The sequence below is a fragment of the Macrobrachium nipponense genome, chromosome 6 (assembly GCF_015104395.2).
Source record: "Macrobrachium nipponense isolate FS-2020 chromosome 6, ASM1510439v2, whole genome shotgun sequence".
Classification (NCBI taxonomy): domain Eukaryota; kingdom Metazoa; phylum Arthropoda; class Malacostraca; order Decapoda; family Palaemonidae; genus Macrobrachium; species Macrobrachium nipponense.
The window spans coordinates 117814632-117835316 of record NC_061108.1 but is presented as its reverse complement, the minus strand read 5'-3'; the positions used below and the strand labels follow the sequence as shown (position 1 = coordinate 117835316).

Here is a 20685-nt window from a genome sequence, read left to right as displayed (position 1 = left end):
TTTGGCAGCGCACACGTGATGCTGGAATACCATTTGTAAGTGTTGTTGCACTGGGATAAAATTCTGAGTAATTTAAAACTGTACCTTTACCTAATTGGCTTGAGATGCACACTGTATGATGTAGTGAATTATTTTTAACTTATGTTAACTTTTAAGCAAGACACATTTTCAATTCTAGCATCCCCCCCCTCAACACACACACATACAAATGTTAAAGCAGGGTGTTTGTATTCCATGATAGTACTCTTCAGTTTGTAAGTAGTTCTCATCATAGATACTGTGAAAACAAGGCAGAGTATATACATACTTATGTATTCTTGACAGATTGAAGCTTTGTGTTGTTAAGCCCAAAGGTTTGTAGTTATGAAAAATACAATTTGTTCATGAAACTTACCTGACAGATATATATATAGCTGTATTTTCTGAAGTCCGACAGAATTTAAAAATTCGCGGCACACGCAGTGGGCGGCCAGGTGGTAGTACCCATTCCCGCCGTGGGAGGCGGATATCAGGAACTATTCCCATTTTCTATTCATATTTTTTCTGTCGCCGGTCGGTAAACAACTGTTTACAGACCTCCGCCTAGGATTTTGAAAACTTCATTAGCCGCTTAAGTATCCTAATTATTCTTTCGATTATCTTGGATTTGTGGCTAGGCATACGCTATCGTAAATTTTTTCATTGCATTTGATGTCTGAAGCTAGTTAACCTAGTTTCAGACTTTGTTGTCTGCATGGTAAGGTGAGGCTACCGGAACTTTCGGTAGACACTCACTTAGTAGATATGACATTTACATGTTTTCCTTTGCATAAGTTCAATGTAATTAGTAATGTGTGACTGATTACGGAAGAAGCAGGTTTCATGTACGCATTTTAGAGCGTGTTAGAATCAGGAGTTTTCCTCCACAGTAAACAGAAGTTAGAAATAATGAACCTTCTAACCTCCTGTAGTTTTTATTTGCCTAACCTGTGGTATGGCTTACGGGCCTAGAAGAAGTGTCTGCTAGAGGATTACATCAAGTAATCTTAGACTAAAGTGCTCGCTCTCCAATCAGTGTTGTGAAGTGTATGCCCCTGTGTTGTGGAGGGGGCGTCAGATCGGCCCCATAATGCCTCTAGGCCTGGACCTCTGTCGGACTCCCAGGACTCAGGGAGAGGGCATGTCGAAAGCCGCAAGAGGGTTACGGGGGCTCCCCACCGATCTGGCGTCCCCTTCGGCAGAACCTGTTGACGCTTCCCAGGCTGCTAAAGATCGTGCACGTGCACGAATCTTGAAGGATTGCTTCTCGTCCTCCGAGGCGTCCTCCCCGCGCAAGGGTTGGAGCTCTCGGAAGGACTCGCGCCCTCTAAGAAGCTTTAGAGAAGAGGACGCTTCACGTCCTCTCTCTCGTTAGGAGGGAACGTCAGATCGGCCCCATAACGCCTCTAGGCCTAGACCTCTGTCGGACTCCCAGGAAACCAGGAGAGGGCATGTCAAAAGCCGAAGGAGGGTTACGGGTTTTTCATGCTGATCTGGCTTCCTTTCGGCAGGTCCTGTTGTCGCTTCCCGAGGCTGCCGAAGATCGAGCACGTGCACGAATCTTGAAGGATTGCTTCTCGTCCTCCGAGGCGTCCTCCCCACACAGGGGTTGGAGTTCTCGGAAGGACTCGCGCCCCCTAAAGAAGCTTTAGAGAAGAGGACGCTTCACGTCCTCTCTCTCGTCACGAGAGGATGAAAGAGTAAAGAGACCACATTTTCCCTTTTAGAAGAATGCACTGGCTCTTTTCCTAAGGGACATTTAAGGAGGCTCATTCATCTTGCCAGAAGAGTGATTTGAGCCTCCTGCGAGTGAACGCTCATGATACATCATTTATACATTATTAAGGAGGCTCATTCATCTTGCCAGAAGAGTGATTTGAGCCTCCTGTGAGTGAACGCTCATGTATACATCATTTATACATTATTAAGGAGGCTCATTCATCTTGCCAGAAGAGTGATTTGAGCCTCCTGCGAGTGAACGCTCATGAAGTTAGAGCTGTTTCAACCTCGCTAGCATTCCAAAAGAATTTGGTAATCAAGGACATTCTTGATTCCACCTTTTGGAGGAGCAACTCAGTATTCGTCTCCTCTCCTCATGGCGCTCCGTATACGTTATGTAACGTTCGCTTTACTTCGAAAAAGCAAGCTGATAAGTTTGACGGCCGGCAAGCTGCTTTGCACAGTCAAACAACTTATGTCTCTGGTCTGCATAAGAAGGGCAATTTAGACGTGAGGAAGCTTTTGGAGGTGCTCGACGTCCTGTAAGTAGAGACATTCTCCAGGACGCTCGGCAAGCACCTTGCGGAAGACGAAAGCCATACGTCTTCCTTTAGTGTTCACACTCTTCAGGAGCAGCGTGCGGCTCTCCATGGAGACTCGCATGAGGACGTCCCTTAAAAATATTCAACGTCATACGCAAAACGCGGTTTCTCATAACATTGAGAGGTTGGCAAGGTCGCTCGCCAGGACGCCTCTTGGCGGGCCTTGCATGCATCAAGGCGCTCAACGAGTTCCTCTCTGGAACGTCGTTCAGACCAAGACTTGGTGTTCTCTGCTCAGACACGCTCGTAGCTAAGCAGGACGTTTTTGAGGACGCTCAGCAGGGACGCTTTCCAGGGCGCTAAGCAGGACGCTTTTTGAGGGACTCTCGGCAGGACGCTTTTGAGGATGCTCAGCAGGACGCTTTTGAGGACGCTCAGCAGGACGCTTTTGTGGACATTCGCCAGGACGCTTCGGTGGAAGCTCGGCAGGACGCTTTGCGAGAGAAAAGACTTGTTGAAGGCGTCTTATTTGCTGTTGAGGACATTTCTTTACAGAAATTTTTAAAAAGGATTCGGAGTTAGCGGAAGGACATACCCGAATTTTTTCTTCGATCCCTCTTTCCTCTTCATCGATTTCTTTGAGAATCGGGAAGATTATATACTCGGATTCCTGGGTGACTTTCGGTCATGTTAAAGGGTTTTCCCTATTAGCAAAGTGCTAATAGTTTTTGTCAAGTCAGGACGTTTTCCCCATTGTCATTTAAGTGGGGGACCCCTCATAAATGGGGTAGTTCTCATTGTCATAGATTTTACCGTTTTTATCGTTTAAGCGGATAAACTCATTAACAAATTTCGGAAGAGCTCTCATTCATTTTCAGAGGCTCATCCGGGGAGTAAGAAAAAGACTTGTAGACTGGATCCAGGAAGTCTTATGTCCAATATCGTAAGAACATTGAACGGTCCTTTTCGATCCTCGGTTCTCTTGATGATCTCTATTCGAATATTACTCCCTTTTCTTGGCAAAGAGTCTTGGCAAGAGTCAAGGAGTTCTTTTTAAAAAGTCTCATTCATTAGAACGTGGACAGTCGGTTTCCCTTTCTTTCTCTCTTCCTCGTCGAGGAAAGATGTAGTAGAGAATTTGATGTTCAAATTACTACAATACTTATGTAGTTTACCTTTGCGTCATTTTGCTAACGCATGGGTCAAGTCATTTACGCATATCGTATTTACCTCGGCGGATAGAAGCCGAAAGAACTGTTGTTCTAATGTATTTATTTGACACTCCCTTCAACCTTCCAAGAGTTTTCGGAGTAAGAACAACTCTTCAGGTATTGTTACGACAACACCAACTCAGCTTCTGTATTTAGCGAATTCTGTTTCGTTTAAATACGCCTGCTTGAGAGTTTCCTTTTGCTCGATAATATCATACCTATTCCTTCGTAAAGGGAGTAGCTGGCAACTCAGGCAGTTAGTATTCTGTTCACCATTGACGCGTTCCTTCGAGGAAGACTTCTCCTTCACTCTCTTTGATAGAGATCGAAGGTGGTCGATCTCCAATCCTTATTTTGTTTTCTTGAAGGAAAGAATTTAGGATGGAGATCGTTGTTCAGAATCCTATAAATATACTACTTATATTAACCTCGCGACATGATTCCACTAAGCAGTTGAATTGTCCGAGGGGTAGGCGCATATCCTAGTTTTTCTACGGATTGCGACTTAGACGAGAAGTATTCTAATTGAACTGCAACTCGGGGTTGCCTGCAACCTCCCAGGAGTTTGTTTCAATTTTATATACTTTTATGGTTTTGTCACGACAACACCATATCAACTTTTATATTTACCGAAATTCGTTTCGCCTAAATATAATTGCTCGAGCATATCTTTTATGCTCGGTGGTTCTAGCCGAACGCATTCCTTTGTGGAATATGGATTACCTGGCAACTCAGGATGACGAGTCAGCGGGAGCTCAGGCTCTGCTACTGCGTATTGAACTGCCTGTGCCACTGCCTGATAGCCGCTCAGTATCAGCTGGGCCTCCGAGATGCACGGTTGTTTATGTCTCTCTCTCTCTCCCCTGCTTTGATTGACTACCGAACCGTATCTCTGCCCAACAATCTTGGACTTAGGTCTCTGATTAAAGGGGATTCTCGCAATTATGAAGGACCATCTACTGCTGTGACGATAGATTCCATCGCCTTCGATATTGCGAGAATTTTCAACAGAGATATCTCTTAGACTTATTCATTTTACTGTTTACCGCACGGTAACAGAAGTCTGTACAAGTCTCCCGCTGCATCGCACTGATAATGCGAATGATTTTGCAGACATCTGAGTTTGTCTTTAAAATATCTCATATTCGTAGGTGTACAATTGTTCATTGTTCATCCCGAATTAACAGATATGTCATAAAGACATCGCCTACTCTCCGACCTGACAGCTCTACTTCCAAATGTTCAGCCCATGAGAAGCAGTCCTTCAGGCGGCTTTCCCCTGTGTTTTCATTACTGAAGAACGCCCCGCTTTCATTGCAACTACGACTTCTCACCGGACAGCAATGAAATAGCGGTTAGCGTTTTCAGTCATTTGTAAGCACAGGTTCAGAATCTTGAGAATCCTTCTCTCGATTCGTCTGTGAAGACGTAGGTTGCATTCAATATCTACCTTCGTCTTCAACGGTACATAGCGATAAGATCTTCAAGAGATGGCAGTCTCTTGGCCAAGGCAAAGCAGGCTGCCTATTTTCAGTGTTCAATCGGAGGAGGCCGTTTCTGGAGTAAGTGAAGGGAAATGACTATTCCTCCAACTCGACCTCTGTGAATTTCCTTATGGTTCTATCTTTCCGTCTGAAGTATGAGATAAGCTAGAAGTCCTAACTATATTGTAGAATATGCAAATATGTTGTTGACGGCCTCTAGGCTCAGAGATTCGGTTCTGTCAAACAACAAAGCTTCACGATCTTTGAGGTCTGTGGAGATCTTGAAATTCTCTGGATCAAAGGTTCCGGCATGGAACTTAGACGTAGTCTGAGTTTCTGATGCCAAAAGCATTTCGAACCTATCCTTTCTGCGAACTTAATACACGTGACCAGAAAGGCTAATATTCTAACCGCTCTAGCCACGGCAAAGAGGGTTAGTGAGGTTTTAGCCATCTTCAGAGGTTTTGGCTTTAAAGGACATAATGCGGTCTGTCCTCTAAGCCTTCCGTTCTTGATAAGAACGAAAACCTGTCTAACCCTTGACCCGAAGGCTTGGAGACCAAGGGTATGGCACAAATTATTGGGCAAGGGCATTAGAGTCCTGTGCCCTGTAGGGTCTCTCAAGTTTTATCTTGATAAAACTATAGAAAGTCAAGGTCAACGGACAATCTGCGGTGCTCCGTAAAAAGACCAGACTGGTTCATGTCCAAGAACACCCTGGCATTATAGCCAAGGAGTTCTTTTAAGAGGTCTCATTCATTATGTTGGCATAAAAGATTTGAGATTTTTTCTTAATATGAATGCTCAAGAAGTGAGGGCGCGGACCTCGGAAGCATTTCAACAGAACATGACACTCAGTAACATCCTGAGTGCCACGCTTTAGCGAAGCAACTCTGTGTTCGCTTCACACTCTCGACAATCTGCGGTGTTCCGTAAAAGACCAGACTGGTTCATGTCCAAGAAAACCCTGGCATTATAGCCAAGGAGTTCTTTTAAGAGGTCTCATTCATTATGTTTGCATAAAGATTTGAGATTTTTTCTTAATATGAATGCAAGAGGTGAGGGCGCGGCCTCGGAAGCATTTCAACAGAGCATGACACTCAGTAACATCCTGAGTGCCACGCTTTAGCGAAGCAACTCTGTGTTCGCTTCACACTCCCGACGGGATGTGAAGACGACATTTGAGATCTGTAAGTCGCTAGGACCATACATTTCCGTAGATATATTATTGGGGGCAGGAAGCAACACGAATCCTATCCTATAGAAAAGGGATAGGTGTGCTTTTAACTTTGAAGGGTTGGTCGCTTGAGGCGCGTTCCTTTCCTTTAGCCTAGAAGTTATGGAACTAACTTTGATAGGTTAGGTCAGGTGGTGGTTTTAGCTTCGGTGCCCTCAGAAGTATGGTCATATGGTCTAGTCACATTGTGGTCACGCCCCCGTTGACAGATCATCTAGAGCGCACCAGCATTACAGGTCTCTACCTCGCTGGCAACTCTAGTAACGCAGAAGCAGACTTTGGTGACAGTAATCACGAAGTCGGCTATGCTAACAGGTGAGGAACCAAGATGTATATCATCTACTTAATTTAGTTTCCCAAAAAATCCTATTCTGTCTCTTCCCACCATCCGAAGGTGGGATTCAGCTATATATATATCTGTCAGGTAAGTTTCATGAACAAAATGTTATTGTTATAATACAATTAAGTTTGTTCATACTTACCTGGCAGATATATATAATTAAAGTGCCCACCCACCTCCCCTCAGGAGACAGTGGCACTGATAAAATATGAATAGAAAATGGGAATAGTTCCTGATATCCGCCTCCCACGGCGGGAATGGGTACTACCACCTGGCCGCCCACTGCGTGTGCCGCGAATTTTTAAATTCTTTCGGACTTCAGAAAATACAGCTATATATATATCTGCCAGGTAAGTATGAACAAACTTAATTGTATTATAACAATAACATATTGATTAAAAACTTGTCATGTTTTGGACATAAATTGACAGATGAATAAATTTTTTTATCTGATAAGGCAAACATCTTTTCTGATTGCAAATAATTGATTTATAAGGACTTCCCCTAATGTAGTGAAAAAGGGGAGGAAATTATTGGTGATATTGATCCAAACTATTATGTAAGCTTCCTACTTTAAAAGATTTTAAACCAGCAAAAGTTTGAAGTTTATCTCTGGGAAAATTATCACTGTGACTAATGATCTTAGACAGTACTATTATGAATACTGCTGTACAACTTTTTGTCATATGATAGTAGTGGATTATCAGCAACTTGACAAGTGATAGTATGCACTGTCTTGGATGTTATAAGACATGGTAGGCATAAACCATTTGCCAGTTATAACATTGCCTGGTTTCTTCTTCCTTGCAGGATGTGCAGTGGAATGATATTGACTACATGGAGGAAAACAAGGACTTCACCTATGATCTGATCCATTTTAGAGAACTTCCAGAATTTGTCCAACAGCTTCATGAGGTAAAGGTTTTAGATTTCTAAAATACTTTTATCAGGCTGTTGCTACTATATTCCTGTATTTCTACATCCTTTTGAGTTAAGCTAATGTAGAAAAAGCTTGTTGTGACATCTTCAAATTTCAGTATTACATAATATTCACGAGATTTTCTTCTAGTTTATCTAGTAAATTCTAGTATATGTAACATAACTTTTAGGCTTTACAATTCTTTTAAGTTACCTCATATATGTAAGTATACATGTAAGCAAGTTTTTATTAGTTTTTGAAAACTTAGTTTTTTTAGGTGCCCTTGATCAAGAACCTGCTAGTCTAGAAAGGGTCATATAAAGGGTGGGGGGGGGGGGTTTGGATTAGAAAAAGGTAAAGAACTATGATAGCAAATAAAAAGAGAGAGAAACAAAACCAAAAATAAGTAAAGGAGCACAAGATGCACTTAAGCTGTTCTGCCTTTACTTTACTTTTGTTCCCCTCATTTTTTCCTATTTTGCTGTCCAGCAGCATCAACTTTACCAGCCAAATATTTGTAGTTGTTACCACTTCAAATGTGCTTTGCATGACTCTTTATAAATGGTACTAAAGATTCTTTGGCTCTCATTTAGTCTGATTTGTTTTACCTTTGTCTTTAGTTTCTGCTCATTTAGTTGTCCAACTTAAAACTTTTCTTTGTTGTATTTTTAATTATCATTTGAGAATTCATTGGTCTCTGTAAGTTACTTATGTTAATTAATAATAAGGCAACAAGTCTAAGTTTCCAAACTCCCAAAGTTGCCCAAAAGATTTGTTCTTAAATGTTGGGAGGAGAGAGAAAAATTAAAGTGGGATAGTCAAGTGGGAAGAAAATAAAAAGAATAGTAACGGAGAGAAAGCAGAGGAGTGCTATGGTGTGGTCTAAGAAACCTTGCAGAGAACCTGTGGCTTTACCTACAATTTTCCATGCCAGTCACACTGTAGCAAGAATAAATCAGTAGTTTTTTTTTTTTTCTTTTCTTTTTTTAGAAAAGAAAGTAATGCATGGAACTTGACACAAAGTCTTGTTCTCAACAGGTTGGAATGCACTATGTGCCTATTGTGGATCCAGGTATCAGTGCTTCAGAGCCTCTTCATACATATCCTCCTTGGGATGAAGGCCTTGCATTACATGTCTTCGTAAGGAATGGCTCCAATATGCCTTTCATCGGAAAGGTAAGAGGAGAGCCAAGAGATGGTGATTTTGTGCATAAAGCAAAACTAAGGTACATAATTATAAGGTTTTCCCTATTACACAAAAGTGAGTGATATGTGTAACAGGATCCTATTGTATAATCTTGACTTAACAGCACAAAAATAAAGAACTTAAGGGGTGGGAGAGTCTTGGATTATGAGAAAATAGTCAAGTAGAACTTTCATTTAAGTAAGAGTTTCAAGCAGGACTTTCATTTAAGTAAGAGTATGTAGTGCTTGATTAAATGAAAACTTATTGACTGTAAACTCATTGCTAGTGTTTTTCAAGCATGTTATAATGTGCTATCTTGTATGTTAATGGTTGTTATCAATAGTTCTGATTGTTTGTTGATTTATTAATTACAGAAATAGAGACATAATAAACTGAGAGACAGATGTAATTAAGGAAACTGACTAAATCATTGTTGGTTGAACTTTGAACAATCTCTTCTCTCAAGTCTGGGATTGATAGAGGTGTCTGGTTAATTGTCATGTAAGCCCTCACTTTATAAGAAATACCATGCATACCACCTTGTTTTATAAGGACAAAAATTTTTGCAGTGTATATGGTAATACAAAATTACTGTCATTAACCAGTAAAGTTTTTTTTAATCACAGAAGTTTGATATGTTTTCTTGTTTGAATGTAGTTCATTTTTAAAATGTGTCAGGGATAAGGCTGAAATCATATACCTTTGTTAGTTTAAAGATGAAAGCAAATTAACAAGATCAAGGTAACTGGATGCTTTGACCATCAAAGGGGAATGTTTACTGTCTTATCCTCAACTAAAGAGTTATCAAAATACTTCAGTACTTATGGAGGTTAGCAGCTTAAGAAATGTATTATTTGTTGTATTGACATGTTTTAGACTCCATCTTAACAAAGGACCATGTAGACCAGTAAATAACTACATAAAAGCAGAATGCTGATTATTTTTGGTCATTGTTTCATTAGGTTTGGAATACAGTTGATACAGCTTGGCCGGATTTCACTCAGCCACTCAGCACATACTACTGGGGTCGCCAGCTATTGCGCTATCACAGCTGGGTTGAATTTGATGGAGCATGGATCGTAAGTTTTTACTTTTTACTTACAGTTCTTGTTGCACCTGTTTACCAGGGTTTTTTTTTTATTTACTTGTTAGTACAGTTCTTATTTTTTTTATTTGTCATTTTGTATTCATATTTTAGGTGCTTAGTACATATCAGGTATAAGTTCATATTTTCCTTCCTAACTGTACAGACTCTCCCTCACTTTCAACTTACAAACTTTCAACCTGCAAACCTTTTTGCTTACATTAAAACTCCATCATTTTGATCACCTCTCACATTTTGTGACACAAAGGGCCTATGTGAAATTCATCCAGCCATGTCCTTCCTGTGCTTCATATTCAACAAGTCCAAGTCCTCAGTCATCCTCAGCTTCCCTTCATATAGTTCTCATCCATGCAGGTCTGGATGGAAAACTATCATGTTCTATTCTCCCAGGACTTATGTGAAACCACTTAAGTTGAATTACAGATTATACAGCATTACAGAACTTTAGCTTTCTTAATTTTAAAAACTTTATATTGTCTAGCTTGGGAATGATACAAAATTTCAACCAAGACACTATGTATCCTTAGTGTATTCTGATTTTAAATCTTTTCATTTACGTAGAGCAGTTTTGGTTTGTGGTGAAGCAATATAAAAGGGATTTTGACGAAGGAAAAATCTATTTCTGGGCAACGACCTGTGTCGCCCTGTGAAATGGTTCCTTTGATACTATTTCTGAGGAATAAATATTGCTATTCATCCTAGAGAAAAAAGAAACAATATAATGCCAAGATAAATGGCTCGCTCACTTCTTATAGAAGTGTCGGTATAGTAAGGAGCGAGTGGAATCACTACCAGAGGTCCCTTGCCATTTAGCTTCTTCCTTCGACAAAACCCCGAACTACGGAGGAGCCGTGCTACAGCTCCCGGTCTACTACTACTGTGAGCGCCTCCGACGCCTGAGACGTCATTCCTGAAGATAGCCTCCAAGCTTGGGGTAAGCTGGTGAGGATAATAACTAACTACATGGTTGGGGTTTCACAGGGCGACACAGGTCGTTGCCCAGAAATAGATTTTTCCTTCGTCAAAATCCCTTTTCTGGGCTTGACCTGTGTCGGCCTGTGAAATAGTACCAGAGAATGCTAAACACCAAGCTTGAGGAACAGTACAGATAAATTAAGAAGGTAAAGTTAAACACTTGTAAGGTTAATAGTATAATAATCAACTAAAATTACAGTTTTTGTACAGAACTTCCCTGCCAGATATATACTTAGCTTATAGTCTCCGACGTTCCGACAGAATTTCAAATCTCGCGGCACACGCGACAGGTAGGTCAGGTGGTTCTACCATACCCACCGCCTGGGTGGCGGCGGGCGTTATGAAACCAATCTATCTCTCCAACCAGATTTTTTTCTGTCGCTGAAGTGATAACAACTGTTGTCGTTTCATTCCGATATATTCTTCATTTCTCGCTTGCCTGGAGATTGATTTGGACATTTTGGTGACGTATTCGCTCTATGTTGGCTTGGCATACGCTTATTGTGGACCGTTATTGACTTTGCGCTGGATTTTCCTGTAGAATGTCTGATTTTGATTCTGTTTCCAAAACTCCGGTTTTGTTTTAGAGTATGTTTGACCGATGGATGTAAGGTGAGGTTACCGAAAGCTGCGGTTGACCCTCACACTTTCTGTGTTAAATGTAGGGGGAATGAATGTTCGTTTAGTAACCCGTGTCAAGAGTGTGAGGTTTTGAACGAAGATGAATATAAGGCTCTTTCTTCGTTATATAGGAAACTTGAAAGGGATAGGTAACGTAAAGCTTCTTCAAGGAGTTCGAGCAGGTCGAGAATGAGTGAGAATGAAACTAACATTAATGTAGTTTTAGAACCTTCCTCCCAGGTCTCAGCTCCTGCTCCCCGCACCGAAGCCGTGATTCGTCTTCGGAGGCGGCGGCCTCAAAAGCTTCCTTGTGTTCTAAGGAAGACAAGAATCTTCGTACTGATCAAGGTAAGAGTGTCAGTGATGATAAGTGCAGTGTACCCAGTGATGTGGAGGGTGCGTCTGACCGGCTCCTTAGTGCCTCCAGGCCGAGACCTCTTCCAGACTCCCAGTTCCAGTGGAGGAGGAAAGTCGAAAGCCGCAGAGGAGGGCTAGGGAGAGCCCCCACCGGTCAGGCGTCCCTCGGCAGATCCTGAAGTTCGCTCCCAGGCTGCCTTGGATCGTAAGAAGAAGAATATTCTTAGTCAGTGTTTTTCGTCATCCTCTTCTCCTTCGCCGAAGCGTGGTTGAGCTCTAAGGAGGCGTCACGCCCGTTGAAGAGGGCTGCGGAGGCTCCCTTCAGTACGTTAGCGTCCAGCCCAGAAGACTTTTCTGATGTAGCTTCCTTGCAAGCAAAGAAGCCTAGGAGATCCGTGATCGCCCTCCTTCTCCCGCTCCTCGCGCTGAGCTTGCTTCGGAAGAAGATCCTGGGGACTCTCCTTCTCGAGTGCTAGCGGGCCTACAAGCTCAGATCACAGCCTTGGCGGACTCCTTGGCATCGAGATCGCGTAGAAGGAAGGATTTGTCTCTCCCTATCAAGAGATCGAGGCGCGTTTCGTCTTGAGCGCTCTCCTTGTAATCGGCGATCTCCTTCTTTTTGAGGATACTTCTACACATCGTAACATTTCACGAGAGGAACACCACTCCTGCTCGGAGGTGTCGAGACGCCATTCGACGGATAGGCGCTCCTTGGACTATGAAGATATTTCCCCAAATCGGATTCCTGCCTCGGGTAGACGCTCAGCCCCTTCTGTTTCTCCTTCTTCTAGAGTTCGTGCAAGAAGAGAGAGTGGCTCAGGTCATAGAAGACTTATTTCGTCGTCTCCGTCTCATCGTTCTTCTCCTCGTCTTCTCAGAGAACCGAGGGAATGCCCTTCTGAAAGTAGGCGCACTTCTCCTTCCGACTACTGTAGTCGGGCGTCGGATAACGTGACTGGTAGGCGCTCATCGCATGGAGTTCGCTCCTCCCCTGTAAGACATCAAGAGTCTAGTAGGAGCCCTGCTCCTGGTAAGCGTCATTCTTTTAGTAGCTGTTCTCCTGGAGAAAGACACCTTGATCCTCGTTTGCTTCGTTCTCCTAGTAGGCGGCTTCTTCGTTCTCGAGACTCCCTACTCCTGATCGGTCTCCTCTTGCTAGAAGTCAAGAACGCCTCAAGCGCCCTGCTTCTGTTAGGCGCTCGGAGCTTACAGACGCTTCTCCCTTGGTAAGGACCAAGATCTCGCCGAACGCCCTGTTCCGTTTAAGGCGCTCGGAGCGGTAGCAGCAGGCCGCTCTCCGCTTCGTAGGCATCAAGAGCCTCTCAAGCGCCCTGCTCCTGAAAGGCGCCCTATTTTTTTAGCAACGTTTCGCCGCTTGGTAGGCGCCAGGATTCCACTAAGCGCCCTGTGACAGATAGGCGCTCGGCGCCTAGTAGCCGCTCTCTCTCACGATCGGCGCCAGGATCTTAGCAGCAGGCGCTCTCCCTCTCGTAGTTTCCCTAGGGATAGACGTGGTCTTTCTAGAGAAAGGAGTCCTTCCTCGTTTGCTGTTAAGAGTTGTCTGCTTTTAGGAAGGAATGCAAGTTTAGACACAAAGAATTTGTTTTCGGATAAACGTCCTTCTTTTTACAACTCGTCGTTCTCCTGTACGCCTCTCTACTTTGGAATCTTCTCCTCATTCAAGACATTTGTCCCCTTCATCGCACTGTACCCCAGCTAGGAAATCATCTAAGGATTCTCATAAGGATCCTCATCCCCGTTCTCCTCCTCAAGAAGACCAGGAAGCCTCTGAGGAAGAAACTAATACATCGGCAACAGTTTCTTCGTACAAGAAGCTCACAGAGCTTCTCCTTCGGAGGAGTTCGGAGAGTCTTTGAGCCCTACTGCCTCCTTCCTTCTCCCACTCGTTGTTCTCCACAGCGAAAGCAACGAAAGATTCTTCGTGTGATGCAAATGAAACCGACTCTTTCTATGAAGAAGCGCCAAGAGTTCGTTCATGGATGCGTACTAAAGAGAAGCGGGGAAAACTATGTTTGCCTTCCCTCCGTCGAAGCTTTCAGGACGGACAGGATTTTGGTATGAGACAGGAGAACCCTTGGGACTTCTGGGCCTCCCGTCTTCAGCTGACGCAGATTTTTCGGCACTAGTAGACGCCACTAGAAGATCAGCTTTGAATTCGGCCAAAACTACGTGGGCAATGAATGAAATAGATCACATTCTAAAAGGCATTTTAGAGTCTTGGAAGTTTTTCAACTTTCTCGATTGGTCCCTCGGAGTCCTAGCCAAGAAAACTCAAGGACCGGACACGTTTTCTCCGGAGGATTTGAATTGTGTCTTATCCTGTATGGATAAATCGGTGAGGGATGGGGCCAGCGAAATAGCTTCACTGTTTGGAGCAGGGGTCTTGAAGAAAAGATCAGTATTTTGCTCATTTTTAACAAAGTCTGTCTCACATGCTCAGAGATCGTCTTTGCTTTTTGCCCCTCTCTCTACGCAGCTGTTTCCTAAACACCTGGTTCAAGACATTTCGAAGGCTCTCTCTGCCAAAGCTACGCAGGACCTTCTAGCGCAGTCTGCAAGGAAGCCGCGCCCTACCTTCCAGACTAAGACGAAGAAAGCTAAGCCGACCTCTCAGGACCCTTTCTTTGAGGGGCTTCTACCTCTAGATCCTCTTCGTTCAGAGGTCGGAAACCAAATAGAAGAGGGAGGACTTTTACGAAGTCAATCAAACCTCCCAAGTAAGACTCAAGTCCTTCAGACAACTGTAGGCGCCAGGCTTTTACAGTTTGCAGAAGTCTGGGCCCAGAAGACGCAGATGCCTGGACCCTGTCAATTTTGAGGAAGGGCTATCTAATCCCGTTCTCTTCGAGGCCTCCCTTGACGAATACCCCGAGGGAGTTGACGGCCAGATACAGGGACCCCATCATGAATCAAGCCCTCCGACTAGCGGTAGACCAGATGCTGGAAAAGGAGCGATTGAACTAGTGGCAGATCATCTTTCGCAGGCTTTTAACAAACCCATGTTCTATTCCGAAATCCTCAGGGGATGGAGACCGGTGTTGGATGTAAGCGCCCTGAACTTCTTCGTCGAAAAGAAGAAGTTCACGATGGAGACCACTGCCTCGGTGTTAGCAGCACTCCGTCCAGGGGACCTGGATGGGTGGGTCCTGGACTTACAGGACGCTTACTTCCACGTACCAATCCATCCTTCCTCGAGGAAGTTTTAGTAGTATAAATTTTTCCCCCTTGTATTTGTTGTTGTTGGTTGCCTTAAAGAGGATGCATGAAGGCATCTCTTTAGGTCGTAATACTAATCTTTAGTAGTTTGGTTAGGTGGTCTGATGAGTGTGGCTCCTTGCAGTAGTGGTGGTTAGGACCTGTTAAGATAGGGATGAACTCCCTTTAACAGATCCGACTTGGATTCTACCCACACAAAGGGATCACTATCCCAGTGGTAGATCCGAGAGTCTTTCAGCATCAGGTCACGTCCTAGCTGTAGCTCTCCAGGCAACGCAGACTCAGAGACAATATCAATGAAGTCTTCTGCCTGAACAGGTAAAGAACCAAAGGTATTATATCCTACAACATCAGTTGTTTCTTATCTCTCCTTATTACTTTAGCTGTCTCTTACCCTCCACCAAGGGTGCCAATCAGCTAAGTATATACTGGCAGGGAAGTTCATGTACAAAAATGATATGTTAAACTACAATAAAGTTTTGTACATACTTACCTGGCAAGATATACGTCTAATGGCCCACCCAGCCTCCCCTCAGGAGACAGGTGAAAGAAAAAAATCTGGTTGGAGAGATAGATTGGTTCATACGCCGCCACCCAGCGGCGGGTAAGGTAGACCACCTGACCTACCTGTCGCGTGTGCCGCGAGATTTGAAATTCTGTCGGAACGTCGGAGACTATAAGCTAAGTATATATCTGCCAGGTAAGTATGTACAAAACTTTATTGTAGTTTAACAATATCATTTTACACATGCAACTTACCCGGCAGATATATACTTAGCTTATGTCTCTGAACGTCCGACACGAATTCAAACTAAAACGCAGCGGCACACCAGCTACAGGTCAAGGTCAGGTGATCACCCAACTTACCCTTCACCACCCTCCCCCTACCGCCGCTTGGGTGGCGGTAATAGGAAAGAATCATTCCCGTTTTCTGACAGAATTTTTCTGTCGCCGGTGCTGACAACAACTTTGTTGGTAGCTCCTGCTTAGAATTTCTTGCTTGCTTCGCCGAGGATTATTTGGGAATAGTATTTGGATCTTTGGTTGTTGGCATACGCTGTTTTTTGGATTTAGTTGGTTAATATGTCCGATTTAACACCTGGAACTCTGGTTTAGAGTATGTGTAAATGAGGGATGCAAGGTGAGGTTGCCTAAGGCTACGTTGGACCCTCACACTGTTTGTGTAAAAGTGTAGGGGAAGGGATTGTTCGGTTTAAGGATACATGTGGATGTATGTGAGAGCTTACTGAATTACAATGGAAAGAACTAACTTCGTATGTAAAAAAGTTAGAAAAGGATAGGATTAGAAAAGCTTCAGCTAGAAGTTCAAGTAGATCCTGTTCTGCGGAACAGGATAGTATTTCTAACCCTGCAGTAGCTTCGCCATCTTCCTTTTTGGTTTCAGCTCCTTCCCCCCGCAGCGAACCCGCAGATGTGTCTGCCGAGAGAGCCGCTGTGGAAGCTTCAATCCGCGATTTGCAACAGCAATTGCGAGATATAGACCAAGGTAAGGGTGAAGTGTCTAGTGATAAGTGCAGTGTCCCCAGTGCAGTGGAGGGGGCGTCTGACCGACTCCGCATCGCTCCTAGGCCCTAGACCTCTTTCAGACTCCCATGCCCAAGGGAGGAGGAATGTCGAAAGCCGCAAGGGGGATGTAGAGTATCCCCAACGGTCAGGCGTCCCTTCAGCAGGTCCTGTAGACTCGTCCCAGGCTGCTGTAGAGAGCTATAGGAAAAGCCTCTTAAGGAGTGTTTTTCCGACTCTGATTCGTCCTCTCCTAAACGAGGATGGAGCTCATCTTCCAAATCGCGCCCTCTCAGAGAGCCTGGAAACCTCCAGGAGAAGGCGCTCTTGACTCCAGCCCGGAGCTTTTCCGGAGTATTCTCCTGCGTCCTAAGAGGGCTATGAAGTCTCCGGAATCTTCACCAGAAGGGATTCGGTCCTCTACTAAGAAATTCCTGTTGGAACCTCCAAGCGAATCTCTCTTCTTTAGTAGGCTCTCTTTCTACTAGTAGGCGCAAGGAGCCTTCACGCAGGAAGGACGCCTCTCTTCCAGTTAAGAGGTCTGTTAGGAGATCTTCTCCTAGTAGGAAGGAGGAGTATAATAGGCGATCTTCACCAGTAAGAACCTATTCTCCCCCCCCCGAGAGTAGACGACTCCTTTGAAACTTCGTCTAGAACAGGAAGATGGTATTCTCTGCGCAGAAGCTCTGAGGCTAAGAGTCATAGCACAAAGCGCCAAGAAGTAGGCGCTAGATCCTCTCCTTGTAGGAGTAAGGAGAAAGTCCCCTTGCGAGAAGGCAGCGATCGGTTCGTATCTGTCGAACGATCTCCTAGAGTAGGATCTCCTCTTCAAGTGGAAGGAAGGAACGAGAGAGGGAACGCTCTGCTCAGAAGGGATAGAAGCGAGAAAGGCTCTCCTTCGAAGGATGACCTTTCTAGAAGGCGCCAACGTTCGATAGGACTCCTGGATGATCGAATCTCGTTGAAAGTTACTCGAGAACTTTATGATAGGCTTTCCTCAAGGGATCAAAGCGCCTCTCTTAGCAGGTTCCAAGATTCTACGAAGAACCTAAACAGGGGTTTCTCGCCCTACTCCTGGAAGAGTATCTAGTAGTGGACAGCTTAACCCGTCTTCAGTCCTAGCAGGCGTCAAGAGCCTGAAAGGAGCCTAATCTTGGATCCCCGCCGGCCCTATTCTCCTTAAGTAAACGAATCCCAAGAAGGTATGGCGCAAGCTCCTTCTCCTCAAAGGACAGGCAAGAGCCTAAAACGAGCCTTGCCAGGGATTTGCGCCCTAATCCTGGAAGATCAGGAGTAGGCTCTAAAGCTCCTCGTAAGATTCAGGAGCCTGAAAGGAGCCTTTTGTCAGACGCGTGCCCTACTCCTGGGAGTCACAGAAGAGTAGGCGCAAGCGCCTCTCCTCACAGGCGCCAAGAGCCTGAAGGATCCTGACTTTGGATTCGCGCCCTACTCATAGTAGGCGCTCGAGAATAGAAACGAGTGTTTCTCCGGATAGGCGCCAAGAGGCCTGATGAGGCAGGCTCTAGATCCTCCCCTATCAGGTATCAAGAACCTGGTGGAGCGGAAAAAAGCGGAGGTTTTTTCTTTACCGAGGAAACATATCTCGGGTATTGAACTGGCGGCTTCTTCTGACGAGCTCTTGAAGGATAAGAGTCGCATACTTGCCAGGACTTCTTTCACCTAAGAAGGTCTCCCTCTCCGAATGTAACCTTGGAGGAGGAAGTCTCGGAGGAGGAAGAGACGAAAGAAGTAGGAGTCTCTGATTATAAGAGACTTTCTGCATTACTACTTCAGGAGTTTGGGGACTCGCTGTGTTCGGCTGATCCTCCATCTCCGGGATCTCTGCTATCGAGTACTAAGTTCGCAAAATCCCCCTCTTTTGTCAAGATGCGGCCAACTCTCTCTATGAGAAAGGCCATCAAGAATCTGGAGAACTGGCTCTGGTTAAGAAGGAGGCAGGTAAGACGGTGTTTTTGTGTCCTCCGTCTAGATTGACAGGTAAGCCTGTGTCTGGTACGACACGAAGGAACCCATGTGTTAGCCTTCCGGCTTCCTGAAAATGCGGATTTTTCTGCTCTGGTGGAATCATCTAGAAGACTGCTCTCTAAACCCTTCACAATCAGTCTAAAGCGTCTTGGGGAAATGTGCGAGATGGATCATTTACTCAAGGGTCTATTTTGCACATTAGAAGTCTTCAACTTCATGGATTGGGCCTTAGGAGCTCTAGCAAAAAGAGCGCAGGATCCGGAGTTTGTGACAATGGAGGTGTTATCAAGTGTCCTTTCGTGCCTGGACAAGGCAGTCATGGATGGATCCACAGAAGTAGCCTCTCTCTTTGGAGCAGGAGTGCTCAAAAAGAGATCAGTGTACAGCTCGTTTCTCTCCAAGTCTGTTTCGCCCTTGCAGAGAGCCTCTTTGCTTTTTTCCCCACTCTCGGAATACCTTTTTCCTCAGGAGACAGTGAGGGACATTTCTAGATCACTGTCGGAGAAAGCTACGCAAGAACATCTTGCTCAGTCCGCCAAGAGGCTTAAACCTGCTGTGCCGATGGCTAAGAGAGAGGGAACAGCGAATAAAGTGTCCTTCCAACAGCCCTTTCGAGGAAGAACAACCTCAAGACCCGCACCTAAGAGTAGAAGGCCGTTTAAGAGAGGACGATCTTTTCGAAGACCATTCTCAAAGCCGCAGTGAGACAGGAGTCCTCCAGACTCCAGTAGGAGCCAGACTTTTGAGGTTTTGCGAAAGTCTGGGCTCAGAGAGGGGCGGACAACTGGTCCCTCTCGATCCTCGAGAGAGGATACCTGATCCCCTTCAGGGAAAAACCTCCCTTAACCACCACTCCAAGGGAGTTAGCGGCAAGATACAGAGATCCTTTAAAGAACCAAGCACTATTACATCTGGTGCAACAGATGCTAGAAAAGAAGGCTATAGAAAGGTATTAGACATTCATTCTCCAGATTTTACTATCGCCTCTTTTCTGGTACCAAAAGCCTCGGGGGAGTGGAGACCAGTGCTGGACGTAAGCGCTCTGAATCACTTTGTGATCAAAACAACATTCACGATGGAGACGACGTCGTCAGTTCTTTCAGCGCTAAGACAAGGGGATTGGATGGTGTCATTGGATCTGCAAGATGCCTACTTTCATGTACCCATCCATCCCTCGTCCAGTAAGGTATCTAAGATTTATGATACAGGGCCAAGTATTTCAGTTTCGCGCCCTTTGTTTCGGTCTTTCCACAGCTCCCCAAGTTTTCACGGATTGATGAAAAATGTACACATTGGCTACATTTAAAAGGAATAAGGATAATCGCTGTATCTCGACGCAATCCAGGGATCAGTGTCTGGAGGAACCTAAGGTCGACGTTGGACTTGACTCAGTCCCTGGGACTGTTAGTGAACCTCGGGAATCCCAGATGGATCCCCAGCAAAGCATTGTCTATCTGGGATTCTGATGGATTCTCGGGGTTTTCAAGTGTTTTCCGTCCATAGAAAGACAAGGAACGGTGCATTCTAAAAGTGAAGACCTTCCTAGAGAAAGAACATGTTCCGTGAGGGAATGATGAGTCTTCTGGGTGGGGACCCTCTCCTCGTTGGAACAGTTCGTTTCTCTAGGGAGGCTTCACATAAGACCTCTTCAATTCTTCTTGAAGGAGAATTGGGACCAGAAGAATCAGGATCTGTGGGAATCTTTTCCTCTGTCCAGAGGTATAAAGGAAAGCCTCAGCTGGTCGTTAGAACCAGGCAGACTGAACGAGGGACTATCGCTGCAGTTACCGAACCCCTCCCTAGTGTTGTTTACAGACGCGTCGGGAGACGGGATGGGGGGCGACGTTAGGCCGAGAGAGTGTCAGGCACCTGGAGTGGGGAACAGGTGTCCTGGCACATCAACGAGAAAGAGTTAGTGGCAGTTGCATCTAGCTCTCAGACAGTGGAATCCCAAGTCGCGAACTCATGTTGCAGGTAAATTCAGACAACACGACAGCTCTAGCCTACATAAGAAAACAGGGGGGGGACTCACTCCCTCTCACTGTACAAGAAGGCGAAAGAGCTTCTTCTATGGTCAAAGGAGCGGAACATCACACTCTTGACGAGGTTTATACAAGGCGAGAAAAACGTCAGAGCAGACTTGTTGAGCAGGAGAGACCAAGTCATTTCCACGGAGTGGACTCTGCACTCAGAAGGTCTGCAATCAAATTTGGAACCTATGGGG

General features: G+C 44.8%; 1 protein-coding gene across 11 annotated transcripts in view; it reads left to right on the top strand.

Annotated features, from left to right (window-relative positions):
* Nucleotides 1-20685, top strand: part of LOC135216042 (lysosomal alpha-glucosidase-like) — a 152271-nt gene that overhangs the window by 82752 nt on the left and 48834 nt on the right. For all 11 annotated transcript variants that reach the window (XM_064250993.1, XM_064250990.1, XM_064250996.1 and 8 more), the window contains 4 exons: nt 14-35; nt 7362-7466; nt 8509-8646; nt 9619-9735. In XM_064250993.1, the coding sequence (XP_064107063.1) occupies nt 14-35; nt 7362-7466; nt 8509-8646; nt 9619-9735 (382 nt within the window). The remainder of the gene's footprint in view (nt 1-13; nt 36-7361; nt 7467-8508; nt 8647-9618; nt 9736-20685) is intronic.